General features: G+C 39.5%; 1 protein-coding gene across 3 annotated transcripts in view; it reads right to left on the bottom strand.

The window, feature by feature from the left end:
- The window catches only part of wdr59 (WD repeat domain 59), a 92,657-nt gene that overhangs the window by 47,066 nt on the left and 21,875 nt on the right, over positions 1 to 23,716 (bottom strand). For all 3 annotated transcript variants that reach the window (XR_010020279.1, XM_063066666.1, XM_063066668.1), the window contains exons 8-18: positions 21,238 to 21,354; positions 21,073 to 21,150; positions 20,267 to 20,426; positions 17,338 to 17,417; positions 16,176 to 16,311; positions 14,566 to 14,693; positions 13,724 to 13,888; positions 10,516 to 10,611; positions 7,489 to 7,654; positions 6,659 to 6,728; positions 3,876 to 4,029 (exon numbers count right to left, since the gene is read on the bottom strand). Coding sequence is in view for 2 of the 3 variants with exons in the window: in XM_063066666.1 (XP_062922736.1) it covers positions 3,876 to 4,029; positions 6,659 to 6,728; positions 7,489 to 7,654; positions 10,516 to 10,611; positions 13,724 to 13,888; positions 14,566 to 14,693; positions 16,176 to 16,311; positions 17,338 to 17,417; positions 20,267 to 20,426; positions 21,073 to 21,150; positions 21,238 to 21,354 (1,350 nt within the window). In the remaining variant the exon portion in view is untranslated. The remainder of the gene's footprint in view (positions 1 to 3,875; positions 4,030 to 6,658; positions 6,729 to 7,488; positions 7,655 to 10,515; positions 10,612 to 13,723; positions 13,889 to 14,565; positions 14,694 to 16,175; positions 16,312 to 17,337; positions 17,418 to 20,266; positions 20,427 to 21,072; positions 21,151 to 21,237; positions 21,355 to 23,716) is intronic.

The following is a 23,716-nucleotide window of genomic DNA, read 5'->3' as shown; positions in this document are numbered from 1 at the left end:
AAACAACATAGGTCAGTTTCTAATCTATAGAAAATCAAGACCCATGCTGTACCACTAAGACTATGAAGCAGCATGAAGGTAAGTTCATCAGTCAACTGATGTTTCCAGAATTGAAGTTTCTCTTGCACAACAAGCTTGAAGCAGCCACACTCTATCTTCCATTAAAATGTTCCCAGGAGAGATGGATGAACTTAGAGCAGACCAGACTTCAAAGACATTGTGTGAAATTCACTAACCACTGACACCTGTACTAAATGCTCACACCCCACAACTTCACTCACCTGAGACACTACATGTTCTTGTTAACAAGAATAAAAATGAAGGGACCATTCCACACCATCAATTGTGCCAAGATAAAGGCATATTCAGACTAGCAAACCTTATAAACATCTCCCCTGCACCTGGGGACTTCTACCAAAATTGTGATTACTGCGGAAAGAGAGCCTGGTCAACTACGCAACAGAGAGATATTCACAGAATCATTATTTTCAGCCAACTTTCTTGGTATTTCCATCATCATACCAGCACAAAGCGTGCCTCAGGAGAAGAGATTTACCAAATTGGTGGCAAAGAATTGTACAATCTGATACAAGTTGGGATTTCTTGTGGACTCCAGACCCTACAGCGTTTCAAGCTTCAGCAAAGGAAACCAGGTTATTACCGTATTACCACCCATTGTTCTCTATCAATTGTTGAATCACTGTCCCTTTATACTGTAATCAACTTGGAAGAATAATGCAAGTACCAGGGCTTAAAATATACCACAGGTGTTTTTTTTAATGTCCAGCATCAAGGACAGAATTGACAGATTGGACTCACAACAAACAAGTGAGTGAACGAACAAAAATAATAAATATCTACTCTAATCTACCAATCATTGATGTACCATATATCTGTCAAATGTAACTGCTTTACAGTCCTTATGGAGACTGTCTAACAATGACCCTACGCTCCCCAGTGTATAGCATATCACCACCAGTGTAACAAACAGAATAGACTGACAAATGAATCAGCAGTTCAAAATGAGGTATCCACTGACACTGAGCTATCAACAACAACAGTATTACACCACACCTTGTAATTGCACGGCCCAGTATATCCATCAGTCTACAACTATGATCAAATTCGGGGGGGCAGGGGGCAATATTGATTCAATGTGTAGCATAGAAATTTATGCCATGAGCAGCATCAGACATAGATAAAATTAAGTGCTAACCTGATGAGGCTAATCAGTGGAAGCTGCAAGGTACAGATGGAGATAAATGATTTCATTATACACAGCTTAGATCAAAGCACTTTGGTCCTATTATATCCATTATGAAAAACATAGATTAAGAAAATTGCATAAACATTCCCATCCTTAACAATGGCAGGGCCAAGCAAAAGAGAACAGATGGCTGGTGCTTATAAAAATCTTAAGCCAAAAGGACAAAGTTAATGGCCCATCTGTGACTCTTACCAAGGTCCCACATCACAGGTTTCAGTCTCTGATAAACTTGATTCACTATATGCACAGGATTCAGCAAAACCTCCGAGCCTTTACAGCAATCTATTTCTAATGCCCATGGCTTACTTCTAGCCACATCATTCCACGAAAATCAGAGACTGGCATTTACTTGATGATAGAAAGTTGGCCATCAATGCTCCAAATCCTAAATGTTGGGCAAATATGAACCCCATCAGTTTGCTTTCACTCATGAAAATTTCTGCAACAGTGCTAACAGATCCTTAGTTTGCTCCAGACCGCAGTGTAGTGTTGTTCCAAATAAAAGAAGCTGATTTCCTGAGACAAAGTAAAAGTAACTGTTCTTCATACAACTGCAGAATCTGACTCAGTGTGACATGAAGATGCCAACAGAGATCAAAAGGAAAGTTCTTCACTGGCTGAAGGCATTCCTGTTTCTAAACAAGATGGCTGCAATATTTTGGGATTAATCATCTTAGTCCCACAACATTAATGGTGGAGCAGTCTCCTTGGACTAACCATCTTCAGCTGCATCATCAACCATCTTCTCTCAATTGCAAGATCAGCACCGAAGAATGCAGTACTCAATTCCGCTCACAATTTCTCAGATAATGAAGCAACTGATTTCCACCTTGAGCTCATAAATGTCAAGCTAACATTCAGACAGAAACTCTGAATGCTTCTCTTGATATTTATTGGCAATGTCATCATCAAATCCCCCACTATTAATATTTTTGGGATCATATCTGAACAGAAACTTAACTGGGCTAGCAACGTAAATAATGTGGCTATCATCGAACTACCTAAAGCCATAAGACACAGAAAGTGCGATGAGATTTTACTCAGATATAATGCAAGGAGATCAAAAATTTGCAGGTAAGTGCCGAAGTTTCTAAATAAACTCCCATGCCAATATCTTAAGGCCACAACTGTCTGGCAATGCCACTAATTCCAAGTTCCTCTCCAAGTCACTCATCATCTTGACTTGGAAATACAAGATTAATTCTTCACCATCACCTGTATTCCTGGAGTTCAACACTACAATTCACCACAGAGCAGGGTGCAAAGCTGTCCAAGATGGAAGATCACAGCTACCCCTCAGGGAAATCAGAAATGGGCATAAAATCCTGGTCCTGCCAATGACAGACATATCCCATGCATGAATACAAACATCTCCTTTACTCACTTTGCACCCTGAATGGTTAATTGTTTTCCTACATTGGAATATTGGAGGTTTAGTTTATAAACTCCATGTGATACTGCCAGTCAGATTTGTAATATGTCAGCTCACCAAAACATTTCCTGCGTAAGCACTTTGGGATTTTTTTAGATGTCATTCAACATATACACAAGCAGGAAGTGGAGGTCAAATGAGTAGCAGTGAGGCTGTAAATGAAAGCATCCAAACAAGTATGAGTATCCAGGTTAAGGATTAAAAGAGGGTTAAGGGGAAGTCAACCTAGTTCACAGAATACTAAAGCAGGCAATGGATAACAGCACAACAAGTGCTACAACGGGAAGAGAAACAATATTTGTTTAACACACTGTGCAAGTATAAACAAAGTATAACTACCATGCATCTGCAATCAATAATCTCTCCTGTTGTCACATCCAAGATGTAGCATTAGACCAGGAACTCACAATCACAACATTAATGCAGAGCTAACACCAAATGAATTGTTCATACCAGTCAAGTAATTGAAAACCACTAGTCCTATGAGAGAGGTTTAGAAAAGCAAAGTTGACCTGAGTGTAATTATCAAAGACAAGAAAGTTCTCACACAGAACATCTAATTTAGGGAGTTGCCTAGAGTGCCTCTGATTCAAATCAAAAGCCACAAAAATAATAAGCCCTCATTTGTGCTGGCATGCCACTGACCAAAGCAGCAGTTCAATCTTCAATCTGTTAAAAATAAAGAACATTGACATGTATCAAATAATAGACCATGGTCTGGTTATTAACTGAGGGCATAACTTTAAAACACAATTTGCCATTTTTATCTGATTTTGACTAATTATCTTTTTCAGGATATATAATGGTTTTAAATCAAAAAAATTCCATTACATCACTTTTCTTTTCTTAAACATGGCTTGTTACTCATCTAAATGCATTTATAGTATAGCAACTGGCTTGCTGAGACTTCAGAACTGGAGAGTCAAACATAAAAGAATGAGTCACTAACTGGGAGATGATTATAAAACCAATCTAGCAAGGAAACTCTGAGAAGCAGAACAGCCAGCTACAGCAGCACACAGCTCAGTCATGTGACACTGAAGTATCATCACACAGTGCACATTAAGTTCCACATTGTGTGAAACTCTTGCTCTACAAGGCCTTAGCAGAGAATGGTTGAAATAAAGGCAGTAAGTAATAAATTGTGTGACTGGTCACAGATAGTTATTTACTCACTCGCTCCTTGTAATAGAAGGAGCTAATGGACACCAGCTCCTTTTCACTGCGGGTTGGACTTCCACTATATAATCTCAAGTTACTCTGTGACTCTGTACGGATCTTCATTGGGGTGATTCCTCCACTGTGATATGCAGAGAGTGCTGAGAGTGACCTAAACATAAAATACGAAATTCTGTAATGAGCAGCATTTAAATCAATAAATTGCATCTTGAAAGAGATCTTGGCTGTTGGCACAGGTACAAGATTGAAGAAATAAGCACTTTTGGCCTGAAGAACAGCCATAGGATTAGCTGATAAAAGTGTAACGTCCAGAAAGAAATGCCCTGTTCTCCCAGCTTTATCTCAACAATAACAATATCCCCCATACTACTTCAAAAAGCTCCACTACAAAAAAAATCATAAAATCTATGAAATCTACTCCAAAACAGCAATAGCAACCTTTCACATGTAAAGCTTTTGTCTTTCAGAGTCAGGCATTAACAGGTCAAATTTCATAATTGTGGAGCACTTTCCTCACAGTTCTGACCTTAGAAGGAAGTCCTTAATGTATTACAAACAAAGCAACCAACACTCTTTTAGCTAAAGGACAGTGTTGGCAAAGAACAAATGCATAAATAAGATGATAGTAGAATGGAGTACCCCTAGGGAGACAGAGGGTCCTGCATAGGCTTCTGAAGAACCTTGCATAGACAAAAGCCTTACTGAACATAGAGCACCGAATACAGCACAGTACAGATCCTTCAGTCCTCAATGTTGTATTGATCCTTTAACCTACTCCAAGATCAATCTAACCCTTCCCTCCCATATAGCCCACCATTTTTCTTTCATCCATGTGCCTATCTAAAGAGTCTCTTAAATGTCTCCAATGTATCTGCCTCTACCACCATCCCTGGCAGCACATTCCACAAAACCACCACTCTCTGTGTATAAAAAAACTACCTGAGATCTCCCTAATTCTTTCCTCCAAACACCTTAAACTTATGCCCCCTTGTTTTAGCCATTTCTGCCCTGTGAAGATGTTTCTGGCTCTCCAATCTAACCCGTATGCCCCTTATCACCTTGTACCCCTCTATCAAGTCACCTCCCATCCTCCTCCGCTCCTAAGAGAAAAGCCCAAGCCCACTCAACCTATCTTCATAAGATATGCCATCTAATCCAGGCAGCATCCTGGTAAATCTCCTCTGCACTCTCTCTAAAGCTTCCACTTCCTTCCTATAATGAAGTGACCAGAGCAAAACACAATATTCCAAGTGTGGTCTAAACCGAATTTTTTAAGAGCTGCAACATTACTTCAGTTCAAACCCTAACAAATAAAGGCCAACACACAATATGCCTTCTTAACCACCCTATCAACTTAAGCTGCAACTCTGAGGGATCTATGTATGTGAACCCCGAGATCCCTCTGTTCCTCCACACTGCTAAGAATCCTGCCTTTAACCCTGCATTCTGCCTACTACTTTGACTTTCCAAAGTAAATCACTTCACACTTTTCCAGAATGATCTTCATCTGCACTTCTCAGCCCAGCTCTGCATCCTATCAAGGTCCCATTGTAAACTACAACAACCTTCGTGTCTTCTGCAAACTTATTAAGCCATCCTTCACTTCCTCATCCATGTCATTTATAAAAATCCCCAAAAGTAAGGGTCCCAGAACACCACAAGTCACTGACCTCCAGACAGAATACCCTCCATCTACTACCACCCTTTGCTTTCTGTGGACAAGTCGATTCTGAATCCACAGTCAAGTTTCCCTGGATCCCATGCTTCCTGACTTCTTGAGTCTACCATCGGGAACCTTGACAACTACCTTACTAAAATCCATATGTACCACATCCACTGCTCTGCCTTTATCAATGGGTTTACTCATATTGAATGAAGCAAATGCATTCACATACAACTCTTAGATATCCTATTGCAGAAAAAAAGCAAGGTAACTATGTGTAAGGACAACAGAACCCTCCATAAATGACTACAGCTTTGGGCATTTTGTCTCTCTTCCAGGGAACGCTAAAGTTATATTCACCAAAAATAGAAAACAATCTATCTTTGCCAGTAGGGCTATTCTTGACTTTTCAATGCAGCAATTAGCAAGGCAGTGTCAAATATAGCATATCAGAAAATATTGTAGGCACTTGCAATCAAACCAAACAGCCTGGATTGAACCCCTAACTGGAAATCAAAATCACAAGCACTCTCAGAAACCTCACCTCAGGATCCCTGCAGGCTGCTTCCGTTCATGTATGCCACAAATAACACTTTATTGCTCACTGCCTTATTGCAGAATTCAAGAGTAATTCTAATAGCAAAATGAGAACCTTTCATTTTTTGCTGGAAATAGTTTATGAATTTCTAACTGGAATAGACATTTAGCTACAGGGCTCCCAACAGTGAGGAATGCACACAGGGCACTCGTTTCTCACTGGCAACTTCCTTTCATGATTATCATCTCCTCTCTCAAGGTACTTCCCTCTGCATCGTTTATTCACTTCTAACTTGATGAACATGAAAAAAATGATTTTTTTTAGGACTCATTCTAGCATTTCTTGTCTAAATCACCCACAGACTGTTTTTGTAGTTTGGGCAGCTTGTTTAGCCTCTCTGTGTCTGACCTTTCAAACACATGTCACTTTGAGGTTCAGTGCTATTAGAAGTTCTTAGAGAAAACAGCACCTCTGGAACAGATCCTATCATTACAACTGACTGATTCTAATCTGCAACAATAAAAGTTCAAGGATTCATTCACTGAAATAAATGACTGAAATTTAAGGTTGCTTCTTTACCTGGGTGTGGGTTCTGTTGGAGACACAGTCCGATGAAGAGTCATTGGTCTCATGAAGTATACAAGATAACCTAAACAACATAAATCCACTTAATTTTGTCAAGATTTGAATTTGGACCAACATGCAGCTAACAACAGACTGAAATTACATTACTCTTATCCTTATTTTGACAAATTTCTCCATACTTATTTGCTCCTCCTTTCCTGACCTGTTCAGCTAGGAGGTCCCACAGAAATCACCAATCATCTGACAGCTTGGGAATTTTTGACAGGCAAGCATTAGTCTATTTTTTGTAAATGTGAAAATAAGTTTCCCCTAACTAATAAAGAGGTTAGATTGCCAAAGAACACTCTTATTATGCAAAAACTGATGTATCAGGAGGTACAGTAAACCCTCGAATTTATGGGGTATACCAGTTGGATAGCAAGATGTTGAAAGCTTATCAATCTCCTCACAGTAAGGCTACAAGTACAACAGATGGAAACTGCACTTCTTTTGATAATCTGAAACATGTCACAGTAGAGAAGTGGGCCCTCTGGCCCACCACATCCATGCAGATCTTTTTCCCCACCCCTACTGTAATCCCATTTGCTCAAAATAGGTCCATAATGCTCCTATGCCTTGCCTATTCTTAAAATATCTATTTAAATACTTCTTAAATATAGTGATTGTACCTAATTCTAGCACCTTCTCTGGGGGCAAATTCCAAATACCAACCATCCTCTGTGTATAAAACTTTCTCTTCAAATCCCATTTAAAATTTCCTTTCATTTTAAATTCATGCTCTATTGAGTTTGAATTCACAGTGCTGCCCTTAAATCCTCACTAACCAGCTCCACAGAAGCGTGCTCCAGAAGTGCGAGGAAAAGGAATGTTTGCATCTTGATAGGAACCATACGTGTTTGTGACTCGTGGGAAAGTTGGCAGTGGCGGAGTCACAGAGTTTCCAATGACAAATGGATTCTGTGAGTTAGCAGAGCCATTGGTGTCCTGATTCTAGGAGTTAAAGAACATAGTTACAATGACAGTCATCTAACAAGAAAACACTACTCTTGCAGTTTCTATTTAGTTCTTATAAATGAACATTTTTATTTCTACAAATACCAAAACAAATAAAATGATATATTTTAGAAATATCATTGTACTCCTGCTGATATTATATGGCAACCAAACTGGAAACTGTTAAGTTTCACAGACAAGATGTTCACAAAGATAATTTTGATGCTATCCACTAAGAGAAAACATTAAGAGAACTCAGTACTCTGGCACAAATGTGATTCTTTTACAACAACAAAAGGCAGAAAACAGGCCCATGATTTAATCATAAACACAAGAGATTCTGCAGATGCTGGAAATCCAGAGCAACACACACAAAAAGCTGAAGGAACTCAGCAGATCAGGCAGCATCTATGAAGTGGAACAAACAGTCAACATATTGGACCCAGACACTTCATTGGGACTGGCAAGGAAGGGGGCAGAGCCAAAATAAGGTGGGGAGAGCAGGAGAAGTAGTACAAGCTGGCAAGTGATAGATGAAACCAAGTGAGGAAGAAGGTGGGGATGGGCGATGAAGTGTGAAGATGGGAGATGATAGGTAGAAGATGTAAAGGGCTGAAGAAGGAATCTGATATGAGAGGTGCGTGGACCATGGGAGAAAGGGAAGAAAAAAGGGCACCAGAGTGGTGACGGGCAGATGAGAAGAGAAGGGGTAAGAGGGAAGCCAGAATAGGGAATGGAAAAAGACAAGGGGAAGGAGAGAGTAATTACCAGAAGTTAGAAAAATCGAAGTTCATGCCGTCAGGTTAGAGGTGACCTAGACTGATATATTGTAAAGGCTCAACCTACAGTAAAGCATCAATGATCTGTCACTGCCAGACTTGATATCCTGATCTTCAAACTCTGGTTTCAGAAGAATTTCATCATATGTTTACCTTCATGAGAAGTTGCCCTGAGATATGAAATAAGAACTATATTTTCCAACATCTCATTTTGGATCATTATTGTTGGAAGATGTTGCTGTATATAGAAGGCAGGTTGATAGATGTTCAGAGCAAAGTCTAATCTCTCATAAGTCCAGTGAGAGAGTCAACAATAACTTGGAACTCAGCATCCAATGGTGCACCAACATCGACATCACCTATATACAATTCGATCATTGAATGCCCTAAGATCAAAACCTCAAATCTAACACTATGCTCATGTCTATTTGGAAGCACTGATCCCTATCCTGCTGTGCACTTCAGAAACATGGACTTCCAAAAGCAAATATTTCAAGGTACTGGAAAAGTCAGATCAACACCATCTCCACAAATTCTTCATATCCATCAGCAGGATAGGCGTCCTCTCCCAAGTCAAACACCACTGAAACTCCATTACATTTGGCAGTTCTGGAAGTGGACTACGCATCTGGATAACTGACACCGGAGTCCTGAAACAGGCACTCCACTCAAGCTTAATCACATAAAGATATTTCCCAAAGGGCAGAAAAAAGACCTCAAGAATGCTCACAAAGCCTCCTCAAAATAAAATCTAACATCCTTATTGTATTGTGGGATTTCCTGGACCTTGACACCTCAAAATGGAGAAGGAGCATCCAGGAACATACTAAGCACCTTGAACCTCTTTGATTGGAGCAAAAAGAGGAAGCAAGAATGTATTTCTCACCAATCAAACCAAAGTTCAAAGTAAATTTATTATCAAAGTACATATAGGTTACCATTCATTTTTGCAGGAATACTCAATAAATCCATTAACCATAACAGAAATCAATGAAAGAATGCACCAGCTGGGCATACAACTAGTGTGCAAAAGACAACAAATTGTGCAAATAAAAAAAATAATAACAACAATAAATAAATAAGCAATAAATATCAAAAAGAGTCCTTGAAAGTGAGTTCTTAAGTTGTGGGAACTTTTCAGTAACAGGGCAAGTGAAGTTGAGTGAAATTATCGCCTCTGGTTCAGGAGCCTGATGGTTGAAGGGTAATAACTGTCCTGAACCTGGTAGTGTGAGTCCTGAGGCTCCTATACCTTCTTCCTGATGGCAACAGCAAGAAAAAAGCAAGACCTGGGTGGTGGGGTCCCTGATGTATGCTGATTTCCTTTGACGTGCTCCATGTAGATGTGCTCAATGGTAGGAAGGGCTTTACCCCCTCCCCCCATTAAGTAACTCCTGACCCACATATGGCATAACATGTAGATCCCACTGATGTCTTAACAAACACATCTCAGCCTACAGAACTGAAGTGGGCAATTCATCCTCAATATTAGAACAGCACTGTGGCTTATCTTCACAGCACCAGAGTCCAACAATCAATCCTGACTTTGTGTCTTATCTGTGTGACACTTGCACATTTCCCTGTGTCCATCTGGGTGCTCAGGTTTCCTCCCAGATGCTGGAAACCTTGAGCAACACACACAAAGTGCTGGAGGAACTCAGCAAGTCAGGCAGCATTTACATTGGGGAATAAACAGTTGATGTTTTGGGCCATGACCCTTTAATATGAGCAGATTGGCAGGTTGATTGGTCACTTTCGGTTGCTCCTAATTTTGGTAAATCCGTTTAGTATTGTCACAAGTGCAGACAGATGTCCCTTTAGAACTGATGTACATGGGTAGGTAATAGTAGGTTTGAAGGTGAGTAGAAGAATCTGGGGAAAGTTGATGAAAATATGTGGGCAACAATGGGAATAATGTAGGATTGGTGCAAATGCTGTATCGTTCTAATTCTGTGAAATTTTTCATTCTGTGACACTATCTCACACACAACTGCATCCAGCTACTTTAAATTTGAAAGCATTAAAGAATTTTATCTACCATACAATAATGAACAATGATATAACACAAAGTGCACTGACCACAATGGCTTCCAGGCTGGACACCAGCTGGCGTAGACAGGGTTCCAAGCAGTTCTGATTTCGCTTTACCTTCTGGAGAGATGTGTCCTTCAGAATCTGTCGCAAAAATTAACATGCTTATAAAATTCACAGTGGAGCACAAGAACTGCGCAGATCATGCCTATGACATACAAGACAACACACAGATACTCACTTACATAGAATAACATACTTTGTTGTGTAGTTCCTCAGAGACACACAAAATACACAACATAATTATCACTAACAGTGACAAAAATAAAGAAAGAAAATGAGAGGTAGAGGCAAATACAATAAACACTACACAGGCAAGATGTATGAAAACACACACACGAAATCAACCATAGATATGCCACTTCAAACACCTACGATGCACGGCCAGTAATGTACACACACTAACAAGTATTTACATAACACATTATTGTCTACTCAAGATGCCAGGCAGGATAGTTGAATGCACCTCATGCGGGATATGAGAAGGCAGGGAGACCTCCAGTCCCTGACGACTACACCCTGTGAGAAGTGCATCCAGCTGTAGCTTCTAACAAACTGCATTAAGGAGTTGGTGCTGGAACTGGATGAACTCCAGATCATTCGGGAGGCTGAGGTGGTGATAAACAGGACACGAAGAGAGGTAGTTACACTCCATGTGTGGGATACAGGAAACTGGAGATCTCGTCTAGTGAGGCAAAAAGATAGGTTTGGTCCACAGATTGAGATTCTAAATTGGAGAAAGGCCAATTTAGATGGTATCAGAAAGGATCTGGCAAGTGTGGATTGGGACAGGCTACATTCTGACAAAGGTGTACTTGGTAAGTGGGAGGTCTTCAAAAGTGAAATTTTGAGAGTACAAAGCTTGTATGTGCCTGTCAGAATAAAAGGCAAAGATAACAGATGTAGGGAACCTTGATTTTCAAGAGGTATTGAGGCCCTGGTTAACATAAAAAAAAGGAGGTACATAGCAGGAATAGGCAGGTGAGAACACATGAGGCGCTTATGAAGTACAAGAAATGCAAGAGAACACTTAATAAAGAAACAAGGAGGCCTAAAAGACATGAGGCTGCTCTAGCAACAAGATAAAAGATAATCTAAAGGGATTCTGCAGATTTGTTAAGAGCACAGTCTACAGAAGTGAGGCAAAGTGCCATCAATATCATGGACCCTATACAGATTTCAGAGGAGAAGGTGTTTCTGTCCTGAGGCAAATTAAGATGGCTAAATCCCAAGGACCTGACAAGGTGCTCAATCGGACCCTGTGGGAGGCAAATGCAGAAATTGCCGGAGCCCCAGCAGAGATATTATCCTTGGCAACAAGTGAGGTACCAGAGGACTGGTAGATTGCCAATGTTGTTCCACTGTCTAAGAAAGGTTCAGAAAATAAACTTGAAGCCTGACATCAGTAGTGGTAAAGTTATTGAAAGGTACTCTGAGACACCGGACATATAAGTATTCGGATAGACATGGACTGATTAAGGATAGTCAGCATGGCTTCATACATGGTAGGCCATATCTATCCAATCTTATAGTTTATCAAGGAAGTTACCAGGAAACTGGGTAAAGACAGGGCAGTGGATGTTGTCTACATGGACTTCAGCATAGCATTTGACAAGGTCCCACATGGGAGGTTGGTCAAGAAGTTCAGCTGCTCGGCATTCAAGATGAGTTAGTAAATTGTACTAGATTGTGGCTTTGTGGAGGAAGTCAGAGTGGTGGTAAATGGCTCCCTCTCTTACTGGAGGCTTGTGACTAGTGGTGTGCCACAGGGATCAGTGCTGGGTCCGTTGATATTTGTCATCTATATCAACAATCTGGATGATAATCTGGTTAACTGGATCAGCAAATTTGCAGATGACAGCAAGATTGGGGGTGTAGTGGACAGTGAGAAAGGCTAACATGGCTTGTAGCGGGATCTAGACCAGCTGGAAAAGTGGCAGATGAAGTTTAATTCAGGCAAGTGTGAGGTATTGCACTTCAGTAGGACCAACCAGGGTAGGTCTTACACAGTGAATGGTAGGGCACTGAGGAGTATGGTAGAACAAAGAGATCTGGGAATACAGGTCCATAATTCAATGAAGGCGGCATCACAGGGTCATAAAGAAACCTTCTGGCACATTGGCCTTCATAAATTAAAGTATTGAGTACAGGAGGCATGTTGTTATGTTGAAGCTGTACAAGACATGAGGGAGGCCTAAATTGGAGCATTGTGTGCAGTTTTGGTCACCTACCCACAGAAAATATGTAAACAAGGTTGAAAGAGTACAGAGAAAATTTACAAGGATGTTGCTATGTTGCTAGGGCTGGAAGATCTGAGTTACAAGGAAAGACTGAATAGGTTAAGACTTTATTCCTTGGAATGTAGAAGATTGAGAGGAGATTTGATAGAGGTATACAAAATAATGGGGGCTCTACATAGAGCAACTGCAAGCAGGTTTTTTCCACTAATGTTGGATGGAACTACGACTAGAGTGTTAAGGGGAAAAGGTGAAAAGGGAAACTTGAGGAGAAACTCCTTCACCCAGAGGGTTGTGAGATTGTGGAATGAGCCGCCAGACAAGTGGTGCATGTGAGCTCAATTTCAATATTTAAAAGAAATTTGGATAGGTAGGAGTCTGGGTAGGTACATGATGGTAGGAGTTTGGATAGGTACATGATGGTAGGAGTTTGGATGGGTACATGATGGTAGGAGTTTGGATGGGTACATGATGGTAGGAGTTTGGATAGGACATGATGGTAGGCGTTTGGGTGGGTACATGATGGTAGGCTTTGTTCCCATTGCAGGTCGAAGGGAGTAGAGTGTTTAAATCATTTGGCATGGACTAGATGGGCTGAAGGGCCTGTTTCTGTGCTGTACTTTTCTTTGACTCTATTTTACTTGCAATGAATTACCTTGATTGCTTATATGCAAAAGCAGCCATTTGGTGATCAGCAAAGCCCTTAAATAATGTGATAAAGTACAGAGATGAAGCTGTTTTGTGATGATAGAATACCAGGAAAGCTCCATACACTTCATCTAATCCATCAGAAATGGATACAGAAACTCAACTTAACTTTGCATTTGAATGGTATTCAAGTTAAAACATGTATTAACAACTGTTTCACAAAATATTCTTCATTTAGAAGTGGGTGGCATGGAATATAGGAACCTACTGGCAGTCCCTATGAGATTGACTAATTTTCACCCTTGATTTACCTTTAGGAGTTTAGTCTTCATGCTGGAACTGATGGTGGTGGGGTTTACAAACTGGAAAGAAGGAGCAGCGTTGTTTGGGTACTGTACTGGAAATATCACAACCATCTTCACTCGTAGATTACCACAATGCACCGAGACTGTGCAATTGCGATTTATAGCATCCATCTGTACCCACAAGAAACATTGTAACACTATTATTTGTCCAACATAAATAAAGATTAAAATTATAACAATCAAAAAATGGTGTTCATGAAAATTTTAATTTTAATACCTAAAATGGAATATGCCTTACACCACTCTTGAAGGAAAATTTTTCATTAAAATTGGAAATTAAAAGTTCATTGTAACTCAGAACTTGAAGAAACCCAAATATGAATATACAGCGGGCACAGCACATTCTGCATCCTTATTTCCAGAAGCCATTTGATTAAAACAACTGCTATCCTTAACAAGAGTCAGGGAATCAGAATGTGAAGGTGAAGAGAAAGGAGAATGTAAACAAACACGAACCTTCCTCTAAACCATGATCTGTCTAAACTTCTAAATTTAAAATCTAATTCTTAAAAAGACTTGTCCACAGATTTATTCTTTAAAATAGTGAGCACTCTGCAGGTATGTCTAATAAGGTGTACTTCCATTAGTGTCTTATTTATTTTGTACTAATAACACATACAATTCAGAATAAAAGGAAAATAATTTTTTTTAACTCTTCAACTTCTTTAAAATAGATATATTCTTGTCATATGAGATTTTAAGAACTATTGCTTGAGATTGAGTCGGGCGTGGGAATATCAGAAGTCAGCCCAATCACTACTGCAATGAATCAATGCTTTCAATCATACCTCATCTACCATCACATTGCGGATTTGCAGATTAACCAATGAGAATTCTTGTTGCAATGTCTGCGGTAGTCCAAGGTAATCTGGTTTAGAACTGATGGTTGCATGATTATGAAAATCTTCCCTCAGCGCTGAAGTAAAGGGATATGCAGAGTTACTATAGTCCAAAACAATGCATATAACTCATTAAAGAAACACAAATGAGTAGGCTGAGAACAAAAATGGTGACCAACAGCATGGAACAGTAATGCCTCACTCATAAAATGCAGTGGAAGAGAAATGTGAGCAAGACTTGTGCCTTAATTCGAAAGGAAGATAAAGAATGAATGCCTATGGTAGACAGCCCATAAACATAAAGTAGAAATTCACTTGGTAAGTTTTATTACTGAAATATTCCTACCTCTCAAATTCACAAGTAAACCCTTATAATCCTTTTTTGATGCTTAAAATGACCACCAAAACCAACTATTAAGTGTAAAATTAATGTTCTAAATACTGGCAAGAGAAACAAGTACCAAATATAGATACAAATCTTCCAAGTGCACAGTGCAAGGGAACGATGCTCAGGACATGATCAAGAAATAAAATGCCTGCAGAAATCCATTTTTAACTTTTCCTTTTCTTAATTTGGCTTTTAAATTTTAAAACATGTAAAATGCACTGATCAAAAAAGGCTGAGAAGACAGTGCACCTAGATCAGCTTTTCCACCCTCTATATGTTAAAACTCCAATATAGATTATAAAATACCAACATGACGATTGCTCATTATCATAGCTGCTACAATGTCAGCTCATTATCCAGAACCTTTAGTAAGCCACTGCAGCCAACCACATTGTAAATTAATCAGTGCAGCAAAGATACATCACTTTTTAAATTCCAAACATGATGCCCCTGCAGGTTGAGACTGATATATGTAGGCATGCTGTGTTTATTGAAAGGCAGACAATGCAGACACATGCACAGTAAAATATCAGATTAAAAATACTCTAATTCAATAGTATTAACTAGTAAGTTAGTTGGTATTTCTTCCTCAGTTTTATATGCCACAGGAAACAGTTGAGGCCAGTTCATTGGCTATATTTAAGAGGGAGTTAGATATGGCCTTTGTGGCTAAAGGGATCAGGGGGTATGGAGGGAAGGCTGGTACAGGGTTCTGAGTTGGATGATCAGCCATGATCATACTGAATGGCAGTGCAGGCTCGAAGGGCCAAATGGCCTACTCCTGCACCTATTTTCTGTTTCTATATTATCACTGGCCAGCAACCAGAACCAGACTCAAGATAGCCAAAAGGCTAGAAGATGACTAAACTACAGCAAAATAAGACAAATATTTAAAAATCTCGCATTCTGCTGTCCTTCCAATACAAAACACATTTGTACTTCCAATTGATAGTATACAAAGGACACATCTGGATAACAATGGCAAATAATTGGAGATCAAGAATGGTTCAGATAGGATCAGGAAATTATACAGACTAGATTCTAATATTCTTAACCAGTTTTAGTGTTAACTTTTAGTTTTCATCTTTCCATTTTCCAATTTGTGAGGCTGTGGTTGACAGAAACAGGCATAGAATTGAGAAGTCCAATTAGAAGATAGCGACTACTTTACCTTCATCCTCCTCGCTCACATGATTTATTGTTGGATGAGGATCTGTATCCTGTGAATGAAAGGATTTGTCTGTCTCTGGGAGCAGGGAAACACCATCAATTAATTCTTCCCCATCCGACATGTCATTTGCACAGAGCTGGAACAAAATAGCTGATCAAGACCTCCTTCTGTGGAAGTTGCATTGAAAACTCAACCAGTAAAACATATAACTATAGACTCTACATTACAAATGCCACATAATCAAAGCCTGCTAACCCACCACCTACTCATTTCAATTGCTAAATAAGGCAATCCCCTATGAACAACTATCTAATAATAGCCAGATATTTTTTATCGAATAAATTTTGGCCAAGACATCTGGAATAATTCCCTTAACTCTTATTCGAAGTAGTGTTATGTGATGTTTTATGTCTACTTAAGGAAACACTTAGAGCTACGATTTATCAACTCATTCAGAGATTGCACCTCCAAAAAGGTAGAATTGTGTCAGTACTGAACTGTAGTGTCTGCCTCAATTGTGCTCAAGTCCTTGAAGTGGGACATGAACTTACCAGCAACTAGCAGAGGCATCGGCGATACCATTAAAGACACAGATGATACTTCATAGCTATATGTTACTCCACCATTATGTTTATGTGGAAAGCTTTAATAGGCATAATCACTTAGGATTTCCTTTATAGAGTACTGACATCACTTAAACTTGTCATTACATTCCAACTATTAAATAAGCCATACAATATGTTCAATATAACCTAATGAATAAGCATTGGGTGATAACTTAGCTTACTATGTACAACCAATTTCAATTTCAGTCTGTGGCTTCATGTCTCGTTAGTAATGAACTGATAAAACATTCATAGAGAAGTGACACTGACATCAAACTTGTATTCAAACAACTGAACCTAAGATGGAATTTGCTTGCCTACTATCACCTATGATTTTTTTTCCCCTCCAGTGAAGCAAAGAAATGCAATATAAAGTCAAGACCCTAATGTCAATCTTGCCAATAGAGAAACCTGGTATGACCCTTCAACATTTGTAAAACTACTTTCTGAACACTTTCTACACCAAGGGAGCTGCCATTTATTGTTAAGTTAAAGGGATGGTTGACAGTGGTGATTGTGTCAATTTACCCTATCTGAAGAAGTGCAACACCACTTACCTTGTGTAACTGCGTATCAATCCGCCACATCCGCAGTGTTTGGTCACGTGACCAGGTAACTAGCTGATAGTCCTTCATATCTACAGCAGATCAGAGAATAGAGTTTGGTCCAAATCCATCAAAGATCCATCATGTATCTATAACTATCATGAATAAAATAGCCAAATATTCCCATATAGACAGAAGATGAATTGCACAAACACATAGAATAGAACATCACAAACGTAAGATTTGCTGATGACATTGCAGGAAAAGAGGACGAACTGGCCAACCTGGTCAGCCATCTTGAAAGAGCCTCCACAAAGTTTGGAACGGAAATAAGTGCTGAGAAAACCAAGCTCATGGCAAATGCCAACGGTGCCATCACAACAGACATCTCAGTCCATGGTCAGAAACTTGAGACAGTGCAGCAGTTCAAATACCTGGGGGCAATCATCAGTGATGAAGGATCAAGACCAAAAGTCCTGGCAAGAACCGCAAAGACAATGACTGCACTATCCAAACTCAAGACAATATGGAGGGACAGCAAGATCACCATGAAGTACAAGATCAGACTCCTGCGTGCATTGGTATTCTCCATCTTCCTGTACGCATGTGAGACATGGACCCTCACAGCAGAGCTACAGAGGAAGATACAGGCATTGGAAATGAGATGCTATCGCAACATCTTGGGCATCTCATACTTGGACCACATCACAAACAAGCAGGTCCGCAAGACCATCCAGCACCACACTGGCCCCCATGAAGACCTTCTCACAACGGTGAAGAAAAGAAAGCTGAGATGGTACGGCCACATAACAAGATCCAGTGGCCTTGCAAAGACCGTTCTACGAGGAACTGTGGAGGGGAAAAGAAGGAGAGGTAGACAGAGGAAAAGATGGAGGGACAACATTAAAGAATGGACAGGGAGAACATTTGCTCTGGCACACAACCACGACAGATGGAACAGACTGGTGCAAAGCTTGTCATGACAGCGCCCCAACGAGTCCACCAGGAGTTAAGGGCACAAGGAAGGAAGGAAGGATAGAATAGTGTTTGCATATAGGCAGTACAATGCTCAAACTGTAAACCTTTAAAATTGCACAAAGACATTACATGACCCCAAATGAAAGTTCAGATTGCTAGAACATATATTCATGGATTTGTCCTAAAGTTTCTTTTTCTAAGACAATGAGTTAGAGAATCATTTTGCTTTCATGTTGTTCATTGAGATTGTATTTTATAGGACTCTCAAATCCTATTGTTCTCTCTAATGATCACCCAATTATACCCAAATTAAAACCTTAATGGTAAATTTAACGGTAAATTCATTAAAGGTAAATAATCCTAACAAGTACTTTTGATAACGACTACAGTTGTTCTCAAGTAAAGCGAGAATATAGCAAATTGGTATACAAGAATCAAAAGTTACACAACATGAACAATCTTACTCATAAACTTCAATGATAAATGAGGAGGGAAATGGAGAAATAAGAGTTCTTCTGGATTAAGGTTATATCATAAATAAAGTCATTTGTTCCTGCTATATCTAGCCTAGGAGTATTTAATATTTATTAAAGTACATGAAGTGGGAAAAAAAGACTCGTCTTAAGTAAAACGACACTCGTCTAATTGAGCCCCAAACATAAAACTATTTTTATTTTAATTGTTGACAAGCAACTCACTAGCTGTAGAAATACATAAACCTAGGAAAACTAAACCAGTTTGCATTTATCTAGTAAATATTTCTACATCGTTGGTATTTTTCAAAAGTATACGGATAAAAGGACAGTAAGCAGAAGAGCGATAGTTCATTGTTGTAATTCTTGCATAATGGCCCTTGAAATAGAAGTGGTGGTTCAAGAGTCAAAAGAAAGACAGCTGATGAGCAAGCTGATTACTAAAATAGTGTGCACACTTAGAACAAAAAGGAAATAGTAAACCTGAAGCGTTTACTGAGAAAGTTTAGAGTGAATATGACTTGGGGTAGAATAGGAAGTGGGCATCTGATTTTTAAACAAATGAGATAACAAGGTGGCCAGAACGTCACAGGAATAAGCAAGTCTTTTGCATCGGTGCAGTTCTATGGCAGATTGAGGATTAGGCAATAACAACAGAGAACAGTCAGTGAGATCCACAGGTCACAAATAGCCTGGGTGTAGAATGGGCCTTTTTTGGTGATGGCATTACTGAATAAAGAGCACAAAAAGCGAAATAACGTATGAGATCATGGAAAGGCAACATAACCTCATTGGACATGTGATTGGGAAAGAGGAGTTAGAATGCACAGTAGTTATGGGGAAGATTGAAGGGAAGAAAGCAAAAGGAAGGCAAAGACAAATGATGATGGGGACAGCAGCCAAAGAACTGGAAATGAATACCAATGAATTGATCCACTTGACCCGAAACAGGAGTGTGTGGGCCATGGCAGTCAAAGCTCAATCTGGGCATGGCACCTGATGATGATGATGATGATGATGATTACTGTATAAAGGTTAATCATGAGAAACATTTGATTCTTTTTACTGCTGAACAAATACCACCATACTTGCTAAGTATTTCCGGTATTTAGAGCAGGTTTCCAGAATCGGCAGTATTTTGCTTTTTGGGTGAAGGCTGTAGGTTTGTGGCAAGCTAGAGGAACTACTCCTCATTGAATACTCAGCAATAGAGAAGTAAATGTAATTGCATGACAGCAGTAGATGAATCAAAAGAGAGCAATGTCTTCAGTATACACATAAGTGCTAACAGGCTTGATGCAGATTATTTTGCTGGATTGAATTGTAAGCTTCCACCAAGCTCAACAATAAAAGAGACATAAAGCAAAAAAGATCGTAGGGGAAACAGTTAAATGATTAATAAACAAAATATCAAAGGTATCTTACAAATTAAATGACCAAATCTCCTCTGAGGATTCAAGAACCACTTGTTTTTGCCTTGGAGCTCTTACCTTCCATCTGTTTACGCCACTGAAATTCAAGTACCACATCATCATGTCCAACAAAGGTATGGACTGGAACATTTAAATCTAATATGTTCCAGAGGAGAAGGCTGTTCTCACCACGACGTAATTGTGGGACCATCACTGTCACTAAGCCATTGGTGAAAGGCTGTCAAGGATAGAAAGCAATTCTAATGAAAATTTTATTAGCTATAAACTACAGTTAATTCTAAAAGGAAAATGGCATTCTTAAGATTAACACACAGAAATCTCTTCAGTACTACCATGTCATTTGGCAGCAATGAACGTTCTGTAATTAATCAAGTTTATTCTTTTCAGTGATTCCTATTAAGACTTAAGTAAAATATCTCCAGGAAACTTGGCAAGTTGTGCTTTCTGTTGTGTTATGAAAGGGAAGTATTAATTAGTAACTTGTTCTCAACAGAGAGAAGGCAAGAGGAATTAAAAGCTACCCACAGCTGCTCTTGAATAAAAAGAGTTCTCCAAACAGCTGCCATCACAGTAAGCTATTATCTAAATTAGATAGATAAAAAACAGGTACAAAAAGAGCAACAAACCAAAAATCCCAATTGAATTTTTCAATGAATTTATATTCCACCAATGCTTGTTACCCATGACTGAAATTATCTTTTTATATCTTACAACTTAGCACTGACTGCTAAAATCTAACGCAAATTCATTAACATTCTAAATACACAATTAAACTTAGTATAATTAATATCAAAATTAATAGGGAAGAGATCTACAGGTAACCACCTTTCAACCACTGACATCAAATTGGGAAAATTCCTTACTGTGTAACGAGCCTTCCACACTGGCACTTGGCATGAGAGGATGTTTAGGTATTTCCGTGGCTGGCGATAATCCCAGAACTGCAGACCAGAAGAAGAGAAAATGACATGTACCTCTGTGTTAACATATGGAATAAAAACCAAGAATTTATAGGATTCAGTACTTACCCTAACTGAGTTGTCTTGGCTTGAGGTAGCAAAGATGTGCTCATTCTCTGGGTGCCAGTCCAGCCCGTGGATTTTTGACAAGTGAGCAGCTATATATTCTACCGCTGTGTTAGGTTTCTAGGGAAAAGCAATAAAGGTGGTCCTGTATAAATTTTGCTTGAAGTAACTGATACAGCTTGTGTCTCAGACAGAAATCTTCAAAAGGTTTTACATAACCTTTTGTCCAGCTTTGGATCCTTCCCTTAGCATTCTCTATGCACTCTCTCTGTTCTGGAGAAGCAGATTGATCAGCACAGATCATATTTTCCAGTACAAAAAGTAATAGGCAACATTCATCCCCTGCTGTATACCTGCACATTTCTTCCCCTCGATCAGTATTATTAACGATATTTGCTTCTGGTTATCTTTTCAATGATTAATGTGGTTGATGCAGTCCCAATCAAGCATCCTGCTTTCTTCTGCATAATGTGGAGCTTCTTATTAATTGTTGGCACTGCAATCATCAAGACAACTGAGTCATGGTCCTGACTTGTACCTTGTAGATGGCAGAACAGTGCTGGTGAATCAGACAAATCACTCAGTGTAGGAGATCCAACTTCTGAGCATCTCTTGTAGCAAAGGTATTTATATGCTTGGTCCATAGGATTTCTAATTAAAGGCGATCCCCACAATATTGATGAAGGTATCTTAGCAATGGTAATGAATGTTAAAAAGTGACTGGACACTTTCAGCTGAGAAACTTACTGCCTTGCACTTCTGTGATACAAATGTCACTTGTCATTTATCAGTCCATGTCTGGATACTTACTGTATGCAGACACTTGTTGAAGACTTAAAAAAGGGATTTAATATGGTGCAGTCATCAGTGAACATCTCTACTTCTGATCTTATTATCAAAGGAAGGTAATTTGAGAAAACAGTGAAGTTCTTTGGGCCACACATATCTGACATATCAACAAGAGCTATTTTCCAATTACACCAATGCAAAAGTTACAACTGTACTGGAGTTCATCGAGAGCAGGGGTTCCCAACCATTTTTTACGCCATAGACCCCTACCATTAACCGAGGGGTCCATGGACCCGAGGCTGGGAACCCCCTCGTTTAGAGATACAAATAGTCCTGGAATGCAACTCTTCAATAGCACAGCTGTAATGTTGTCTGGTTCTATAAGTCTCTACTGTATCTGGTCCTTTAAGCAATTTTATGATATCCATAAGATATAGGAATAGAATTAGGCCATTTGGCCCATTGAGTCTGCTCCACCATTTCATCATGGCTGATCCATTTTCTCTTTCAGCCCTAATCTCCTGCTTTGTCCTTCTATCCTTTCATACCCCGACCAATCAAGAACCTATCAACCTCTGCCTTAAATATTCCCAATGGCTTGGAATCGGCAGCCGCCTGTGACAACGAGTTCCATAGATTCACCACTCTCTGGCTGAAGAAATTTCTCCTCATCTTCGTTCTAACAGGACACAGCTCAATTCGAGACTGTGTCCTCTGGTCTTAGACTCCACCACTATAGGAAACATCCTCTCTATTAAGGCCTTTCACTATTCGATAGGTTTCAATGAGGTCACCCCTCATACTTACGAATTCCAGTGAGTAGAGACCCAGAGCCATCAAACACTCTTCAAATGACAAGCCTTTCAATCACAGAATCATTTTTGTGAACCTCCTTTGAACCCTCTTCAATGTCAGCATATCTTTTCTTAGATAAGGGGCCAAAACTGATCACAATACTCCAAGTAAGGCCTCACTAGTGCTTTATAAAGCCTCAACATTACGTCCTTGCTTTTATACTCTAATCCTCTCGAAATGATTACTAACGTCACATTCATGTTCCTCACCATCAATTCAACCTGCAAATTAACCTAAATGGGAATCCCGCACGAGGACTCCCAAATCCCTTTGCACCTCAGATTTTTCAACTTTCTCTCCATTTAGAAAATAGTCTACCCTTTTATTTCTTCTACCAAAGTGCATGACCATACACTTCCTGACACTGTATTCCATCTGCCACTTCTTTGCACATTTTCCTAATCTGTCTAATCCTTCTATAGCTTCTCTACTTTCTCAAAACTACCTGCACTCCACCTATCTTCATATCATCCGCAAAATCAGCCACAATCGATTCCATCACCCAAGTCATTGACATATAAATGTAAAAAGAATCAGTCCCAACACAGAACCTTGTGAAACACCACTAGCAACCAGCAGCCAGCCAGAAAAGGCTCCCTCCATTTCCATTCTTTGCCTCCTGCCAATCAGCCTATGCTTTATCAATGCTAGTACCTTTACTGTGAAACCATGGGCTCTTAACTTGTTAAGCAAACTCATGTGTGGCACCTTCTCAAAGGCTTCCTGAAAATCCAAGTACACAACATCCTCCTTTGTCTATCCTGCTTGTTATTTCTTCAAAGGATTCCAACAGATTTGTCAGGCAAGATTTTCCTTTGAGGAAACCATGCTGACTTTG

This window comes from Mobula hypostoma, chromosome 14, assembly GCF_963921235.1.
Source record: "Mobula hypostoma chromosome 14, sMobHyp1.1, whole genome shotgun sequence".
NCBI lineage: Eukaryota > Metazoa > Chordata > Chondrichthyes > Myliobatiformes > Myliobatidae > Mobula > Mobula hypostoma.
Note: the sequence above shows the minus strand (reverse complement) of the source record. Positions and strands in the feature narration are given on the sequence as shown.